The 17,904-nt window shown below is 43.7% G+C and overlaps 2 protein-coding genes across 2 annotated transcripts in view; both read right to left on the reverse strand.

Annotated features, from left to right (window-relative positions):
• LOC120383845 (myosin-1B) overlaps positions 1 to 17,904 on the reverse strand; it is an 84,800-nt gene that overhangs the window by 50,202 nt on the left and 16,694 nt on the right. The gene's annotated exons all lie outside the window — the stretch shown is intronic.
• Positions 1 to 17,904, reverse strand: part of LOC120383847 (myosin heavy chain, skeletal muscle, adult-like) — a 39,000-nt gene that overhangs the window by 4,409 nt on the left and 16,687 nt on the right. The window contains exons 20-35 of the mRNA XM_039502134.1: positions 17,575 to 17,698; positions 17,353 to 17,489; positions 16,074 to 16,329; positions 14,201 to 14,443; positions 13,917 to 14,093; positions 13,685 to 13,830; positions 13,513 to 13,603; positions 12,418 to 12,807; positions 3,030 to 3,156; positions 2,635 to 2,753; positions 2,122 to 2,318; positions 1,493 to 1,676; positions 1,247 to 1,412; positions 970 to 1,094; positions 415 to 723; positions 111 to 314 (exon numbers count right to left, since the gene is read on the reverse strand). Of these exons, the coding sequence (XP_039358068.1) occupies positions 111 to 314; positions 415 to 723; positions 970 to 1,094; positions 1,247 to 1,412; positions 1,493 to 1,676; positions 2,122 to 2,318; positions 2,635 to 2,753; positions 3,030 to 3,156; positions 12,418 to 12,807; positions 13,513 to 13,603; positions 13,685 to 13,830; positions 13,917 to 14,093; positions 14,201 to 14,443; positions 16,074 to 16,329; positions 17,353 to 17,489; positions 17,575 to 17,698 (2,995 nt within the window). The remainder of the gene's footprint in view (positions 1 to 110; positions 315 to 414; positions 724 to 969; positions 1,095 to 1,246; positions 1,413 to 1,492; positions 1,677 to 2,121; positions 2,319 to 2,634; positions 2,754 to 3,029; positions 3,157 to 12,417; positions 12,808 to 13,512; positions 13,604 to 13,684; positions 13,831 to 13,916; positions 14,094 to 14,200; positions 14,444 to 16,073; positions 16,330 to 17,352; positions 17,490 to 17,574; positions 17,699 to 17,904) is intronic.

Below are 17,904 nucleotides of genomic sequence, written 5' to 3' on the forward strand. Positions count from 1 at the left end.
GAACAAAAATCTTCTAAACACCCCCTAGAACTGCTCTTTGGAGCAGGGAACATACACAGTAGTCTCCTGCTTAGGGGTTTGTGGGATTTCTTTTCACACTAGACCCTGACCTGGGTGTGCAAGAGCTGCACTCGTTCACTTGCATCCAGAAGCTCCTGTTCAGCCACTTTCCTGGCCCTCTCTGTCTGTTCCAGAGCTGACCTCAGCTCCTCAATTTCGGCCAGCATCAGGTTAGCTCTGCGCTCAACCATGGCCACCTGCTCCTTCAGGTCCTCTTGGCTTCGGAGAGCATCATCCAAGTGTATCTGGGTGTCCTGTAAAATGAGTGAGAGAAATTACCTGGAGGCACAGACTCCTTGGCATACTGAAAAGACCAGCTGAGCTATCGCACTAGGTATGTGTGGCTTACTGTACCTTGAGCACTCCTTGTGTGTTTCGCAGGTTCTTCTGTGCCTCTGCAGCCAGGCGGCTGGCATGGCTCAGCTGGATCTCCATTTCATTCAGATCCCCTTCCATCTTCTTCTTTAGCCTAATGGCTTCATTTCTGCTCCTGATCTCAGCATCCAGGGTGCTCTGCATGGACTCCACAACTCTGATATGGTTTCTCTTCAGCTGATCAATTTCCTCATCTTTCTCAGCAATCTTCCTGTCGATTTCAGACTTTACCTGGTTCAGCTCAAGTTGGATGCGGAGAATTTTGCCTTCTTCATGTTCAAGTGAAGCCTTAACAAGAACAAGTGAAGGGTCAATAAAGGGACAAAAATAGATTTTTCCTTCCAAATAAAGTGTTAAATGCTCCCACAGACTGTAATGTAGTGCTATGGGTAGTATGGGCACTGAGTACATAGCTTCCAGCACAGCATGTGCTGTCCTCCTGTCCCTGTGAATTATCCCACCGTGTTTACAATAGGATACAGATCCAAGGTTTTCTCTTTCTCTTTGTAAAACAGTGACTAATGGCATGTGTACCTCAGCTTCCTCCAGAGCGGACTGGATTTCTGATTTCTCTTGCTCAATCTGCTTCTTCACTTTCTCCAGCTCATGGATGGCCTTTCCCCCCTCTGCAATCTGCTCCGTGAGGTCAGAAATCTCCTCTGTTGGGTTACAGACAAATAACACAGTCAGAGAAAGGGCCCAAAAAGAGAGAGAGGCTCCTTAGAAATGCCACCAGCACAGACAGATTCACTTTAGAGTGTTAACAAGCTTTCCAGAAGGCCCATGTTAGAGAAGAAATCCAGGGACTTACGCTGTAAGTTCTTGTTCTCACGCTTCAGTGTTTCAAGTTGATCCAAGGTTTCCTCATAAGAATTCTTCATCTTAAACAGCTCTGTGCTGAGAGAGCGAGACTCCTTCTGGGAAGCTTCCAGTTCAGCCTGCGTTTCCTCGTATTTCTGCTTCCATTCTGCCAGAACCTGAAGAACAACAAGACCTTAGTCTAAGCAACAGAGATGACTAGAGGATGCTCCATCCAACACCCACAAGGCTGAAATACCTTATCGAAATTCTTCTGCTTCTTATCCAGAGCTGCGCAGGCAGCATTAGATCTTTCCACATCAATCATCAGGTCCTCCACTTCATTCTGCAGCCTCTGCTTCGTCTTTTCAAGAGAAGCACATTTGGAATTCACAGCTTCGACATGTTCTTCAGCATCCTGCAGACGCTGGGCAAGCTTCTTCCTGGAAGATTGTAAATACAGCTCCCATTTAGTAAATTCAGCTCCCATTTAGTGAGCAATATGGGAAGCAAACTGTGTACAGCTGCTCTGGGATTTGTGAGAGCATAAGTCACCTCTTCTGGGCTATGACTCAAGTGCATACACAGTTCAGGTCCTTTCTCAGTCACTCTTATCCAATTGATGTACAGTACAATGTCTCTGATAATCCCTCTACCATCAGCTCACACGCATTATCAACAGGGTCTCTCTCAGTCTTTCTTAACCTAATGAGCATATTTGCCATTTTCCAACCCATACCATTACATGGATATACTGCATCTCCTCTAATCCCCCACCCCAAAGCACATCCTTGGCCTCTTCCATTCCCATCCTGAGCATATCACTGGCCTCTTCACATTTCCCCATTTAGTTCTTGGTTTCTTCCAGTCCTCCACCCCAACACATACTTGGCCTCTTCCAGTTCCTCTGTGCGCTGAATGGCGTCCGTCTCATATTTGGTTCGCCACTGGGCAACTTCACTGTTGGCCTTGGACAGGGTGCGTTGCAGCTCACCCTTGGCTTCCTGCTCCTCCTCATATTGCTCCCGGAGCAAGTCGCAGTCATGGCGAGCAGACTGCAAGGCATGGGCTAGTGCATTCTTAGCCTAGAGAAACAACAGGAGTAGCACAGTGATGTAGCTAAATATCCTGGGAATCCTCCGGACAATGAACTCTGTCAGACTGTGGAAAGCTATCCCAGGGAAGTGGTGCTAGATTTGATGGATGGCAAATTTAAAGCTGGGAGTAAATAAAACATTGTTAAATATATTGTAGGGAACAATCATGCATTGGCAGGGCCTGGGTTAGGTGACCTAACAAGACCTTTCCCCCTCTATCCTCTATGGTTTCATTTGAGGTTAAAGCATCTTGCTCACAACAAGAATCCAGCTTCACAGAAAAGGCTGCTGGAAAAATCCTCACCTTTATCTCCTCCTCTAGATGCCTCTTCAGTTCCTCAATCTGTTGGGTAAATGCCTGTTTACCTCTTGAGAGCTGAGAAATCAAAGTATCTTTTTCCTCTACCTGGCGTGCAAATTCACCTAAAAAAGTGAAAATGAAATAGGAGGGATTTAATTTCACTGACTGGAAAATGATATAGTCATCCATTAACTACAAATGGAAATGCTTTAAAGAAAAGCAAATAACTTGAGTTCTCAATTCATCCAAGTCATTGTTCAAGAACTTCTAATAGCAGGTGCCAAGCAGCATGGTGGATATGCAGTTTTTCCATAGAATGGCAATTTCCTCCCTTTTGCGCCTCATATTTTCTCCATACACTCACAATGTCTACATCAAAAAACATGTATGCATCTTACCTGATTCTGTTTGTAGACGAGCTCTTTGAGCACTGAGGTCATTGATTGTACGCTGATGCTCTTCTTCCTTTGTCTTAATTTCACTGAGCTGATCTTCCAGGGTGCGGCACATCTTCTCAAGATTTGACTTTGTGTAAAATGGACAAAAAGAAAGAGGATAAATACATGCGGTCTCCAGCATTCTGAGATAATTGAGAGCTTTGGCATGACAAACACACATGGGCTCAATTAGTGAGGAAACCTCACCCTTCATAAATCTGTGTGCAACAAAGTATGCAAAAGGTAAAATGAGAAGGGGAATGGAGCAAAGAGGGAGCGTGAGGAGAGAGGGACAGGCTGAGACCTTAGTAGAATGTGGCAGAAAGTATGGTAATGGGAAGAAGACACAGGATGGTAGAGGCTGTGTCAGCCCTATCATAGAATCATAGAATCATAGCATCTCAGTGTTGGAAGGAACCTCAGGAGGTCATCTAGTCCAACCCCCTGCTCAAAGCAGGACCAAACCCAACTAAATCATCCCAGCCAGGGCTTTGTCAAGCCTGACCTTAAAAACCTCTAAGGAAGGAGATTCCACTACCTCCCTAGGTAACCCATTCCAGTTCTTCACCACCCTACTAGTGAAAAAGTTTTTCCTAATGTCCAACCTAAACCTCCCCCTCTGCAACTTGAGACCATTAATCCTTGTTCTGCCATCTTCTACCACTGAGAACAGTCTAGATTCATCCTCTTTGGAACCCCCTTTCAGGTAGTTGAAAGCAGCTATCAAATCCCCCCCATATTCTTCTCTTCCACAGACTAAACAATCCCAGTTCCTGCCGCCTCTCCTCATAAGTCATGTGCTCCAGCCCCCTAATCATTTTTGTTGCCCTCCGTTGGACTCTTTCCAATTTTTCCACATCCTTCTTGTAATGTGGGGCCCAAAACTGGACACAGTACTCCAGATGAGGCCTCACCAATGTCGAATAGAGGGGAATGATCATGTCCCTCAATCTGCTGGCAATGCCCCTACTTATACAGCCTAAAATGCTGTTAGCCTTCTTGGCAACAAGGGCACACTGTTGACTCATATCCAGCTTCTCGTCCACTGTAACCCTTAAGTCCTTTTCTGCAGAACTGCTGCCTAGCCACTCGGTCCCTAGTCTGTAGCAGTGGATGGGATTCTTCCATCCTAAGTGCAGGACTCTGCACTTGTCCTTGTTGAACCTCATCAGATTTCTTTTGGCCCAAACCTCTAATTTGTCTAGGTCCCTCTGTATCCTATCCCTACCCTCCAGCGTATCAACCACTCCTCCCAGTTTAGTGTCATCTGCAAACTTGCTAAGGGTGCAGTCCACACCATCCTCCAGATCGTTAATGAAGATATTGAACAAAACCGGCCCCAGCACCGACCCTTGGGGCACTCCACTTGATATCGGCTGCCAACTAGACATGGAACCATTGATCACTACCCGTTGAGCCCGACCATCTAGCCAGTTTTCTATCCACCTTACCGTCCATTCAACCAGCCCATACTTCTTTAACTTGCTGGCAAGAATACTGTGGGAGACTGTATCAAAAGCTTTGCTAAAGTCCAGAAATAGCACATCCACTGCTTTCCCCTCATCCACAGAGCCGGTTATCTCATCATAGAAGGCAATTAGGTTAGTCAGGCATGACTTGCCCTTGGTGAATCCATACTGACTGTTCCTGATCACTTTCCCCTCCTTTAAGTGGTTCAGGATTGATTCCTTGAGGACCTGTTCCATGATTTTTCCAGGGACTGAGGTGAGACTGACTGGCCTGTAGTTCCCTGGATCTTCCTTCTTCCCTTTTTTAAAGATGGGCACTACATTAGCTTTTTTCCAGTCGTCCGGGACCTCCCCCGATCGCCATGATTTTTCAAAGATAATGGCCAATGGCTCTGCAATCTCATCGGCCAACTCCTTTAGCACCCTCGGATGCAGCGCATCCGGCCCCATGGACTTGTGCTCGTCCAGCTTTCCTAAATAGCCCCAAACTACTTCTTTCTCCACAGAGAGCTGGTCACCTCCTCCCCATACCGTGCTGCAGAGTGCAGCTGTCTGGGAGCTGACCTTGTCTGTGAAGACAGAGGCAAAAAAAGCATTGAGTACACTAGCTTTCTCCACATCCTCTGTCACTAGGTTCCCTCCCTCATTCAGCAAGGGGCCTACACTTTCCTTGACTTTCTTCCTGTTGCTAACATACCTAAAGAAACCCTTCTTGTTACTTCTAACATCTCCGGCTAGCTGCAACTCCAAGTGTGATTTGGCCTTCCTAATTTCACACCTGCATGCCTGAACAATACTTTTATACTCCTCCCTGGTTATTTGTCCAATCTTCCACTTCTTGTAAGCTGTTTTTTTGTGTTTAAGACGAGCAAGGATTTCACTGTTAAGCCAAGCTGGTCGTCTGCCATATTTACTTTTCTTCCTACACATCGGGATGGTTTGTTCCTGCAACCTCAATAAGGTTTCTTTAAAATACAGCCAGCTTTCCTCGACTCCTTTCCCCGTCATGTTATTCTCCCAGGGAACCTTGCTCATCAGTTCCCTGAGGGAATCGAAGTCTGCTTTTCTGAAGTCCAGGGTCTCTGTTCCAATGCTTTCCTTTTTTCCTTGTGTCAGGATCCTGAACTCGACCATCTCATGGCCACTGCCTCCCAGGTTCCCATCCACTATTGCTTCCTCTACTATTTCTTCCCTGTTTGTGAGCAGCAGGTCAAGAAGAGCTTTTCCCCTAGTTGGTTCCTGTATCACCACCCCTGGCCTCTCACCTCTGCAGAATGCCCAAGAAGCCTCTCCAGCCATCCCCTCTGATGTGACAAGTAGGCTCGTGCCTCCCTCTACCCTGTTCCCAGTGCTCTGGGGTGCCCCGGGGCAAAGTGATTAAATAAGTGACTATTTCCCACTGGCAGGAAATGTCACATGGAGCCACACAGAGCTTGACAATTGTGGTCAAGTCTATGGGGTGGGGTGCTGATCTGGGAGGCAGGAGCAGGCCATGACTTCTAGTTCCAGGTTTTTACTGACTGATGTTAATGGTCTATTGCACTCCATAGCCCGTATTATTGAACAAGGATACATGTCCTGACTTTGGGAGTCAGGCAAATATAATTTTCCCCCATTTTATGGATGGGAAATATGAGGTTATACAAGTCACTTTCAGCACACTGTGGCATGGAATCCAGTGTGCTATCATGGAAAATCCAAACTCCAGTCACTCTGCTTTGCAGAATGAATGTGGCAAACTTATATGGATGGCTGTGCTGTCTGTAACTGCTAGCCCACACTCCTTACACCTAAGCTTTGAAGGATTAGATTTTTATCAGTAAATGTCAATAATCATTGATGTCACCATGCACACAAACCAACAAAAACATTTCCATGATAATAAACGAAATTTACAGATAGGAAAGTCAGAACAATGCTTCTGAAAACTTCTTAGAGTTTGATTTAAGGCTTTTTACTTTGTATATTTTGACATGTGATGCTGTCAGTTTATGTTTTAACATTGAAAAAGCTTTAACTTTTTGACTCTCAACCTCTACTGTCATTAAATAATTGTCTGAACCCCTACATTGTCTGATCCCTCATAATTTTGTGCAAACATGAAAATTTAAATACATAAAAATACTTAAAACCCATAATTTTGTACAACTGTGAAAAATGAAATAGATTAAAAAATTAAAAATACTTCAAAATAAACATCAATATTATCAATGAAAATTATAAAAAAATAAATATCAAATTCTGCCAACCCTACTTATACCTAACATTCCTCAGTTATATCACAAAGTTGTATGACCTACTGATAAAAAGTGTGTGTCATCCCTCTCTAGATGCTGGTCCACATAGAAGATAAGAGCTTACTACTGCTACCAGTTATTCATTTAGCTCAGGTTGCTGTGGAGCTAAAGGTTTCAATCCTGATGATGACCATTTTAGGGGGATCAACATGATTACACTTTATAAAATTTCTGGTTTTTCAGTCTGCTTTATGAAGAAAAATCCTAAAATTTTGCATAACACCATCTCCCTACTTTAAAAGAGCTTTACAATTGCAAGCTGAAGCACTCAGAAGCTAAGTGATACCAGAATTAAGTTTGCCTCTCCATGGGCAGCAATAATTCTGGCATATTCATTGCTGTTAGAACATACTGAATCAGACCAAAGATCCATCTAACCCAGTATCCTGTCTTCTGACAGTGACCAATGCCAGGTGCTTCAGAGGCAATGAACAAAACAGCTGATCCATCCTCTATTGCTCATTCCCAGTCCCTAACAAAGAGAGGCTAGGGTAACCATCACTGCCCATCCTGGCAAATAGCCATTGATGGACTTATCCTCCATGACGTTATCTAATTATTTTTCAAAGCCTGGTATAATCTTGGCCTTCACAACATCCTCTGGCAAAGAGTTCCACAGGTTGACTGTGATTTGTGTGAAGAAATACTTCCTTTTGTTTGTTTTAAACCTCCTGCCTATTAGTTTCATTTGGTGATCCCTAGTCCTTGTGTTATGAGGAGTAAATAACCCTTCCTTATTTACTTTCTTCTCACCAGTCATGATTTTATAGACCTCTATCATATCCTCTCTTAGTCATCTCTTTTCCAAGCTGAAAAGTCCCAGTTATTAATCTCTCCTCATACAGAAGCTGTTCCATACCCCTAGTCATTTTTGTTGCCGTTTTCTGCATGTTTTCCAATTACAATATATCTTTTTTGAGAAGGGGCGACCATATCTGCACACAGTATTCAAGATGTGGGTGTGCCATGGATTTATATAGAGGCAATATGATATTTTACGTCTTATTATCTATCCCTTTTTTAATTATTCCCAACATTCTGTTTGTTTTTTGACTGCCGCTGCACATTGAGTGGATGTTTTCAGGGAACTAGTCACAATGACTCCAAAATCTCTTTCTTGAGTGGTAACAGCTAATTTAGACACCATCATTTTGTAGGTATAGTTGGGATTACGTTTTCTAATGTGCATTACTTTGCATTTATCAACAGTGAATTTCATCTGCCATTTTGTTGCCCAGTCACCCAGTTTTGTGAGATCCCTTTGTAGCTCTTCACAGTCTGCCTTGGACTTAGCTATGTTGACTAGTTTTCTATCATCTGCAAATTTTGCCACCTCATTGTTTGCCCCTTTTTCCAGATCATTTATGATTGTTGAATAGGACTGGGCCCAGTACAGACCCCTGGGGGACACCACTATTTACCTCTCACCATTCTGAAAACTGACCATTTATCCCTACCCTTTGTTTTCTATCTTTTAACCAGTTACTGATCCATGACAGGACCTTCCCTTTTATCCCATGACTGCTTACTTTGTTTAAGAGCCTTTGGTGAGGAACCTTGTCAAAAGCTTTCTGAAAATCTAAGTACACTATATCCACACGCTTTTTGACCCCCTCAAAGAATTATAGTAGATTGGTGAGGCATGATTTCCCTTTACAAACACCACGTTGACTTGCCCAACAAATTATGTTCATCTATGTGTCTGACAATACTGTTTAATGACAGTAGAGGTTGAGATTCAAAAAGTTAAAGCTTTTTCAATGTTAAAACACAAACTGACAACAGTTTGCTTGGTACTGAAGTCAGGTTTACTGGCCTGTAATTGCTGGGATCACCTCTGAAGCCCTTTTTAAATATTGGCGTCACATTAGCTATCCTCCAGTCATCTGGTACAGAAGCTGATTTAAATGATAGGTTACATACCACAGTTAGTAGTTCTGCAATTTCACATTTGAGTTCCTTCAGAACTCTTGGGTAAATGCCATCTGGTCCAGGCAACTTATTACTGTTTAATTTATCAATTTATTCCAAAACTTCGTCTAATGAGACCTCAATCTGAGACAGTTCCTCAGATTTGTCACCTAAAAAGAATGGCTCAGGTTTGGGAATCTCCCTCACATTCTCAGCCATGAAGACCAATGCAAAGAATTCATTTAGTTTTTCCGCAATGGCCTTATCATCCCTGAGTGCTCTTTAGCATCTCTATTTTCCAGTGGTCTCACTGATTCTTTAGAAGGCTTCCTGTTTCTGATGTACTTAAAAAAATTTGCTACTACTTTTTGACTCTTTGGATAACTGTTCTTCAAATTTTTGTTTGGCCTTCCTAACAGGGGCGGCTCTAGGCACCAGCAAAGCAAGCATGTGCTTGGGGCAGCCCATTTGCAGGGGAGGCAGGGATCCAGCATGGAAGCTGAGAACCAACAGGGGGCCCTGGGAGCTGTAGTTCCTTGGTTAGCTCCCTGACTATAGAACCAGCCCTGGAGCAAGAAAGAACTACATTTCCCAGCATTCCCTTGGCCACTACCAACAGGAAAGGAAGGGGAAGGGAGTGAGGTAACTGAGACCTCATGCTGTAGCCTGCTGTAAATGGAGGGTGAAGGGTCGGGATACCATATTTTAACATTCAAAAAATAGGACACTCCACAGGAAGGGAGGGTAGCCCCACCCTGCCACCATCCACTCCCTCGCCCTGCCACCATCCACTCCCTCCGACTGCCCCCCACAGAAACCCCAACCCACCCAACCCAACCCCCCCCCGTCCCCTGGTCACCCCCTCCCGGGACCTCTGCCCCTAACTGCCCCTTGGGACCCCACCCCTATCTAAGCCTCCCTTCTCATCCCCAACTTCCCTCCTGAGACCCCCACAACTTCCCCTAGGGCCCCACCCCCTACCAGTCCCCAGAAAAACCCCAGGTACACCCATGCCTATCCAACCGCAGCCTGTCCCCTGACTGCCCCTGAACCCCTGACCCATCTAACTCCCCCTTCTCCCAGCCCCTGACTGTCCCCCAAACCTCCGCCCCATCCAACTCCCCCTGCTCCCTGTCCCTTGACTCCGCCCCATCCAACCGCCCCTTCTCCAACTCCCCAGTCTGTTTACTGTGCCACTCAGACCACTGCTGTATACATGCTGCCATGCTCCCCCGTGGAGCCACAGCCCCCACTCCCAGCACCTGCCTTCCAGATTTGAACACCTCAAAATTCAGGAGTGCTCAAGCTCAGTTTGGGCAGCTGTTACTTCATTTCTCCCAAATCAAATATACTGATCCACTGTAACTTGCTGTAAAAAAAGTAGGATAAAATTGAGCAAGAAATGCTTCTCAGTGGTTATTAGGACTGGAATTGCTATTTTCAACAGCCTTTGCCTTTTGTTTGTTTGTTTGTTTAAAAGGAAGACAGTAATATTGCATTGGCAAATTCCCCATAGAAAGAAAGAGTGGAACAAAAGAATAATAAAGGCACCTCAACTTTTCCTCGTTTATGTAGGACAGTCTTATAATATGCATCCAGATATCCTCCAATCACACAAGCTGAAAATTGTTCCACTTTACTGCAGTTCTGTAACCATATGGGAACCAATCCTGTCTGTGTTCTGTGCACATCCAAAATTCCTGCTGAATGAGCCGCCCTGGGAGCGAGTTACCAGTGACCCAGGGCTGCGGCGAAAGGAGGGTGCAGGTGGGTGGGGGAGAGCCCAGGGCTGGGGCAGCAGGAGGTGTGTGGGGGGGCAATGGAGGGGGGCAAAGGGGGAGCCCAGAGCTGGGGCGGCAGGGGGTGTGGGTGGGGGGGGAAGCTCAGGGCTGGGGCAGCAGGGGGGTTCAGCGAGGAGCCCAGGGCTGGGATGGGGGCAGCCAAATTTTTTTTTGCTTGGGGCGGCAAAAAACCTAGAGCCGGCCCTGCTTCCAAATTATATTTTTACCCTTAATTTGCTAGAGTTTGTGCTCCTTTCTATTTTCCTCACTAGGATTTAACTTCCCCTTTTTTAAAGGATGCCTTTTTGCCTCTCACTACTTTTTTGTTTAGCCACGATGACTCTTTTTTGGATCTCTTACTATGTTTTTTAATTTGGGGTATACATTTAAGCTGAGCCTCTATTATTGTATCTTTAAAAAGTTTCCATGCAGCTTGCAGGGATTTTAGTTTTGGAACTGTACCTTTTAATTTCTGTTTAACTAACCTCCTCATTTTTGTGTAGTTTCCCTTTCTAAATTAAATGCAACAGGGTTGGGCTGCTGTGGTGTTTTCCCTGCCACAGGGATACTAAAAATAATTATATTATGGTCACTATTACCAAGCGGTTCTATATTCATCTACACATCTATATTCACCTCTTGGACCAGATCCTGTGCTCCACTTAGGATTAAATCAAGAATTCCCTCTCCTCTTGTGGGTTCCAGAACTAGCTGCTCCAAGAAGCAGTCATTTAAGGTGTCAAGAAACTTTGTCTCTGCATCCCATTCCAAGGTGACATGTACCCAATCAATATGATGATAGTTGAAAACCCCCCATTATTATTGAGTTTTCTATTTTTATTACCTCTCTAATCTCCCTGAGCATTTTACAGTCACTATCACCATCCTGGTCAGGTGGTTGGTAATATATCCCTACTGCTATATTCTTATTATTCAAGCATGGAATTACTATCCTTAGAGATTCTATGGTACCGTTTGGTTCATTTGACCTTTTTATATCATTTGATTTTACACTTTCTTTCACATATAGTGCCACTCCCCACCACCACGACCTTTTCTGTACTTCCAATATATTTCATACCCTGGTATTACTGTGTCCCATTGATTATCCTCATTCCACCAAGCTTCTGTAATGCTTATTATATCAATATCCTCATTTAATATGAGGCACTCTAGCTCACTCGTCTTATTATTTAGACTTATAGCATTTGTGTATAAGCACTTAAAATAATTGTCACTTTTTAGCAGCTGTCTGCCATCTCGTGATGTAATTGAATGGGACTCTTTTTCATTTGACTGTTTCTCATCACATCCTACCCATATTTTATCATCTTCCATCCTCTCTTCCTTACTGGGACATAGATATTCTCCATTAATAGATCCTCCCCTAAGGGATGTCTCTGTCCAAAAAACATACTTCTCTGCACCTGTCAGCTTCCCCGCTACCCTTACTTTAAAAATTGCTCTATGACCATTTTAATTTTGTGTGCTTGTGCTTGACTCTGCAACTTTAAAATTATTTTAAGGTAGTTTATAAAGGTAATTCTGGGTAGACTTGTATATTCAGTACTCTATGGTAGAGTAATATGTTTCATATAAATTTTAATAATTCACTTCAAAAACCAATATAATGCTAATTATTATACTCTAACTGTGATGGCTATTAATTTAGTAATAACTGTATTTGGAGTTTATAAACTTCTTGGTCCTGTTTGAGATTTTATGTATGTTTTATACAAATTAAACTGTAGATAATTCTGTTAGAATCCAAATTACAGTCAACTCATATCCTGCTCTTACAATCTTTTGTACAATTAAACATGATAAAAATTCTTTCATGCTGCAATAACACTTAGGCTGAAGACAGCACTTTCAATACATAGCTCTGTACCTTGGCTTTGGAGACAGTCTCCATGTTACTAGCCAGGTCATCAATCTCCATCTTCAGTTCACTCTTCTCCTTCTCCAGCTTCTGCTTGACTCGTTGCAGGTTGTCGATTTGCTCCCCAAGCTCTGCTGTGCTGTCCGCGTGCTTCTTCCGGAGGGCGGCGGCTGTGGCTTCATGCTGCAGAGTGGCCTCTTCAAGGTCTCGGCGCATTTTCTGGAATTCTGCCTCACGCTTCTTGTTCATCTCAATCTGAACTGCTGTGGCACCACCAGCTTCTTCCAGACGTTCACTGATCTCCTCAAGTTCCCTGGAGAGATCACCCCGCTGCTTCTCTGCTTTTGCCCGAGAGGCACGTTCAGCCTCTATCTCCTCCTCCAGTTCCTCAATACGAGCCTAGAGAACAACAGGAAACACTAAGACTGTGGCTTCATTCTGGAGTGAACACCAGTATGGCTGTCGGCAGAGTTCTGCTGGCATAACACCATAGAATAGAATCATAGAATATTAGGGTTGGAAGGGACTTCAGGAGGTCATCTAGTCCAACCCCATGCTCAAAGCAGGACCAATCCCCAAACAGAATTTTACCCCAGTTCCCTAAATAGCCTCCTCAAGGATTGAACTCACAACCCTGGGTTTAGCAGGCCAATAGATGCAGCCTACACTGACAACAGGGGTTCCAGTGGCAAAAGAACATCACTTCCCTCAACTGGGGTAGCTACATCCAAAGACCCATTGAGAGAAATTTGGGTTCTTGATACATCATGTTCACTGAGTCCACCTCTTTCTATTTCACTTTATTTACACAGAGATTAAAGATGTTTTTGGGGTCCCCTGACCTCAGGGCCCTGGTACAACTGTCCCTCCTTTCTACCTTCTCTCATCAGCATTGCCTATATCGACAAAAGCTTTCTTCCAGCAACACAACTGCATCTACACTGGGGGGTAGGTCGGTAAACCTATGCAAGTCAGGGATGTGGTATTATCAAACCCCTGGCCGACATGACTATGTCCACCTAACTTAGACCAAGCCTAAGAAAGATGGCTTCCTTTTAACTGAACTTGTTCTGAAAGCCAGAAGAGAAAAAATGTATGACTAGCCTGTAACTCTTTGATCTTCTTCTGCAGCTGGATGGCCAGGACTTGCTCATCCTCTATTTTGCTTTGGAACTGACTGATTTCAAAGTCTTTCCTTTTCACATGCAAAAAAAAAAAAAAGGTTAGTGCTGGAACAAAATGTATCTGCAGGATACCCCCTGCAAACCATACCTACTTCTTCAGTTTTTCCTCCAGCTGCTGTTTATCATTTTCTAAATCCATTGTGGATTCCTGGGCCAGCTTCAAATCTCCTTCAAGTTTCCTCTTAGCTCTTTCAAGGTCCATGCGAATCTTCTTCTCTTGCTCCAGTGACCCTTCAAGCTAAACAGAAAAAGGCCATAAATTCTCTGCTAACAAGAGCCTAATTTCACACTGGTTTTATTCTCTCCATATGTTATTGTGCCTACATCATCCACTTGCTGCTCCAGCTTGGTTTTAGCTTTGCTCAGCGTGTTCACTTTGTCCTCTTCCGCCTGCAGGTCATCCAGGGTCTGCTGATGGGCCTCCTGGAGGGCTTTCTTTTCCTTTGTCAGTTTAGCGATGGTCTCATCCAGGACTGCCATCTCCTCCGTGAGGTTTTTCACCTGCAGAGTTGAACAGAGGAAGTTAAAGAAAATGGATACAAAACATTATTGTTTGTGAACCAAGAGTGTCATATTTTAAAATGTTCGTTAGAGATTCTGCCTTATACCTTGTTTTCTGTGGCATGTTTTTCCTTTTCAACCTTGGCCAGTGTTAACTCAAGGTCATCAATGTCTTTCTTCAGCTCTGAACACTCGTCCTCCAGTTTCCTTTTTTTGGCTGTCAGCTCAGCGTTCATCTCCTCCTCATCCTCTGCTCTTTCAGTCACCTCCTTAATTTTAGCTTCAAGTTGGATTTTGGTTTTGATCAGCTGGTCACATCTTTCCTCAGCATCAGCCAAACCATCAGATTCCTACAGTGAATCCATTATTAGGATCTTTTCTACAAAAATTTTTAACTGGTTTTTGTATCATAATGATTTTTACCGCATCTGTTGAGATGACACTTCTATTTTTAACTCATACTATCAGTGACTCATAATAGTTTTTTAAAAAACAACCATTTGGCTTAAAAGTTCTGCGTCTTCAAAACAATTTAAATATGAAAAATGTATATTTTTCAAATATCTCACCGTAAATGAAGCATCCCTTACCAGTTGACATATTTGGCAAATATTTTTAGTGCCTCGAGTATGGCTTTACTTTGAAGATCAAATTTGAGGCTAGATCCTGCAAATGGATCTACTCTCATGAAACCCATGACTTTATAGGAATCCACATGGGTGGACTCGGCACCCACTCAGAGTTCCTCTGAAGTCAGTGAAGCTCCCTGGGGGCAGATCCATTTGCAGGATCTAGCTTTTGCATCTACATAGTGTTAAAACTAAGGCCTAATCCTTCAAAGAACTTTGTAGCCCTCATGGTTATGAAGAACAGGTTGAAAATGTGACCCAAGTTTATCTGATGCAGTGTCAACTGCAGGAGTTTGCAGACAGTCTAAAACAAAAGTCTGAGAGGGCAGAATTGCCCCATTTCTCTCTATGAGGTATGAGCTCGAAGACCTGCTGCTCTGATAGGCAACAGAGACCCTGCCCCCAGGGAGTAGCCTCCCTGCCTCTGCCACTCTAAGTGCTATTGTGTGTGGAGATCACATTATGGGGTGGGGATGTCAGGGTAGAGCCAGAGAAGACCCTGTGTCATGGTCTGTGTAGGGCCCTGAACTGCCTTAATCCAGCCCTGAATGGTAACATCAGTGGCACAATAAATATAAATAGTACAGCAGATGTGTGAATTCATCATGGCATGCGAATACATTGGGATTGTCACAGTAAGGGTATGTCTCCACTGCATGCTTCTTTTGGCTCTGTGGAGTGCACACATCCAGGTAGCCACTAGCATGGGTAACAAATAGCAGTGTAGACGGTGAGGCCAGGTTTAGGCAAGTAGAGTACAGACATGCCTGAAGGGTGTGGGTATGTACTCACACACATACACAGCTCTCTACGTACTCAAGCCGGGCCTCCCTGCCTACACTCCTGTTCTCTGCTTTCCCCACATGGAAAGACTCCACCAGCAGGGAAAGCCTCTGGCAGGGGAGAGGCAGCTGAAACCTTTTCTTGCTGTCTACTCTCTGCCAGAGCCTTAAACAACACACGTAGCTGCACACTGCAATGTAGCCGTAGCCTGCTTTTCACTGCTGTGGGTAGCCACATGTACCCTACAGGCCACCAGCCATAGTTTGTATTGTAGATGTTGCCTAAGTTGCCATGGATGAGGCAGGAGTATTTAAATAGCATAACTTTGTTTCTTTGAATTTACTTGCTCTCACCTTGTTTTAGGGCATGACCTGTCATACGTGGCTGGGAGTATTGTTATTTATTTACACACCGATACTTTATATTTTAAACACTGGGAATATTTTATCTTGGCCAAACACTGATCCCACTGCTATTAATGGGATGCTTCATGGGAAAGTTGCATTTGGAACTTTCAGCTTGGACCTTTCTACCTGCAATAAGGGTCGAATGCACTGGTGATACTCACAGACTGCACTTGGAGCTGCAGGTCGTTTTTCTCTTGCAGCAGGGTCACCATTTTTTCCTCCAGTTCTTTCCTTTTTGCCTCAGACTTAGCAAGCTCTTCCTTCGTTTTCTCAAACTCTTCCTTCATGTTGGCCATCTCCTTCTCAGATTCAGCACTCTTCAGCAAGGGCTTGATCTTGAAGTACAGCTTCATCCAGGGCCAGTGCTTGACATTCATGAACGAGCGAACGTTGTATTGGATACAAAAGAGGGACTCTCTATAATGTAATCAGAATATATGGTTAATGTTAAAGGCCAGATACTGCAATGTTACTAATTGTGAGCAGCACTGGGGCCACTCACATGAAAAAGCACTACTCTGAGGGTTACATCTTTGGACCTGCTTGAGCCTTAGAAAGTCTAGGGGCAGTAAAACTCCACTGTCAATCTCCTTAATGTGCATGTTGAGCTGATGTCTGTTCTCTGTAGACTCACACTCACAAACCGGGATAAACTTTCACTCCCTCTTTACACATCACATCTGTAACTGACCCACTCCCTCTGATGAGTGTTTTGAAGTCTAAGGGACTCTGAATTGGTATAACTCACAGGTTGAGGATTTAGCATAAAAGTACCCAACTGGAAGGTGTAAGTTAAAGTTGGCCACCCTTAGTCTAACACACACTTTATTACACCTTCTTCTTGCTGCTTGGTATACCAGTTATATCCTTTTACACTCCCAGATAGAGCTGTGGAAATAACTGATTTTTTCATTCACTGGCAGTTCCGAAAAATAAAATTTAAAAAAAAATTCAGTTTGGGTTGAACCAAAACTAATATTTTTCTGAATTTTCAGTGGATTGAAAAAGTTGGAAAATTTAATTTAAGATTGAATAAAACCTTTTGTTTTGAGTTCAGGCTTTTTAAATTTTCATTTAATAAAAGCAAAGGAAAAGAAAGGCTAGATTCCCCAGACCAGAGGGGAAAGTGGGGGTGGTGCTGTGTCTCTACCTTCTCCTCCGGTTGTCTATATAGCATTTAAGTTTCCTCGTGACTCTAGCCTCAGTTTTTGGGACTAAACTATCAGCAATTTTGTGACTAGCTTAGGTCAACCTGAAACCGCATTTTTCAGCAAATGAACGATTTGTCTGAAAATTTTCACCCAACTCTACTAAGTGCTCACACATTGATACAGTGGATTAATGAGATCTAAGTTAGACTGAGTCCACCCCTCCAATTCTGTTCATTTCACCTCTGTAGGGTGACACAAACCCAAAAGACCAAATGCAGTACATTGCTACCTTCTTTCCATCATTTTCTGGAACTCCACTCTCATCAGGAAGCCACGACACATGGCTTGTGTGCGGGTGATAAGCTGTGCCAGTTTATCATCTCTCATCTCCTCTAGAAGACCCAGAAGTCCTGCTTTGAAGAACACCTTGAAAAAGGGAATATTACAAAACATCACTTTCATTCTGGACAAAACACAATTAGATGGTGTTTGAATCAAAGAGTATCTGTACCTTAGTGTGACCAAATTTATACTGGGTCTGATCAATATCAATGGACCCAAGTAGTTTCTCAGAAGCCTTCTTGCTATCCATGAACTGTCCTTCTGGAACAGCGCTTGCATTTAAAATCCTGTATCTGTTGGAGAAAATGGACTATGAAGATACTTACATTGCTGAAACCATAATTATATGTGGCACTAACTGGCCCCATTGTTAGGATTTTCCACAGTAGAATCAAGGAGTGTATGGAGCTGTGAAGAATGAATTTCCTTCTCATGCTTTGAGATGACATTCCAGGTCAGAAGGAAGCACATTTTCAGGGCAAAGTGAAAAAGCTTGCAC

This window comes from Mauremys reevesii, linkage group 15 (genome assembly GCF_016161935.1).
Source record: "Mauremys reevesii isolate NIE-2019 linkage group 15, ASM1616193v1, whole genome shotgun sequence".
Taxonomy (NCBI): Eukaryota; Metazoa; Chordata; order Testudines; family Geoemydidae; genus Mauremys; species Mauremys reevesii.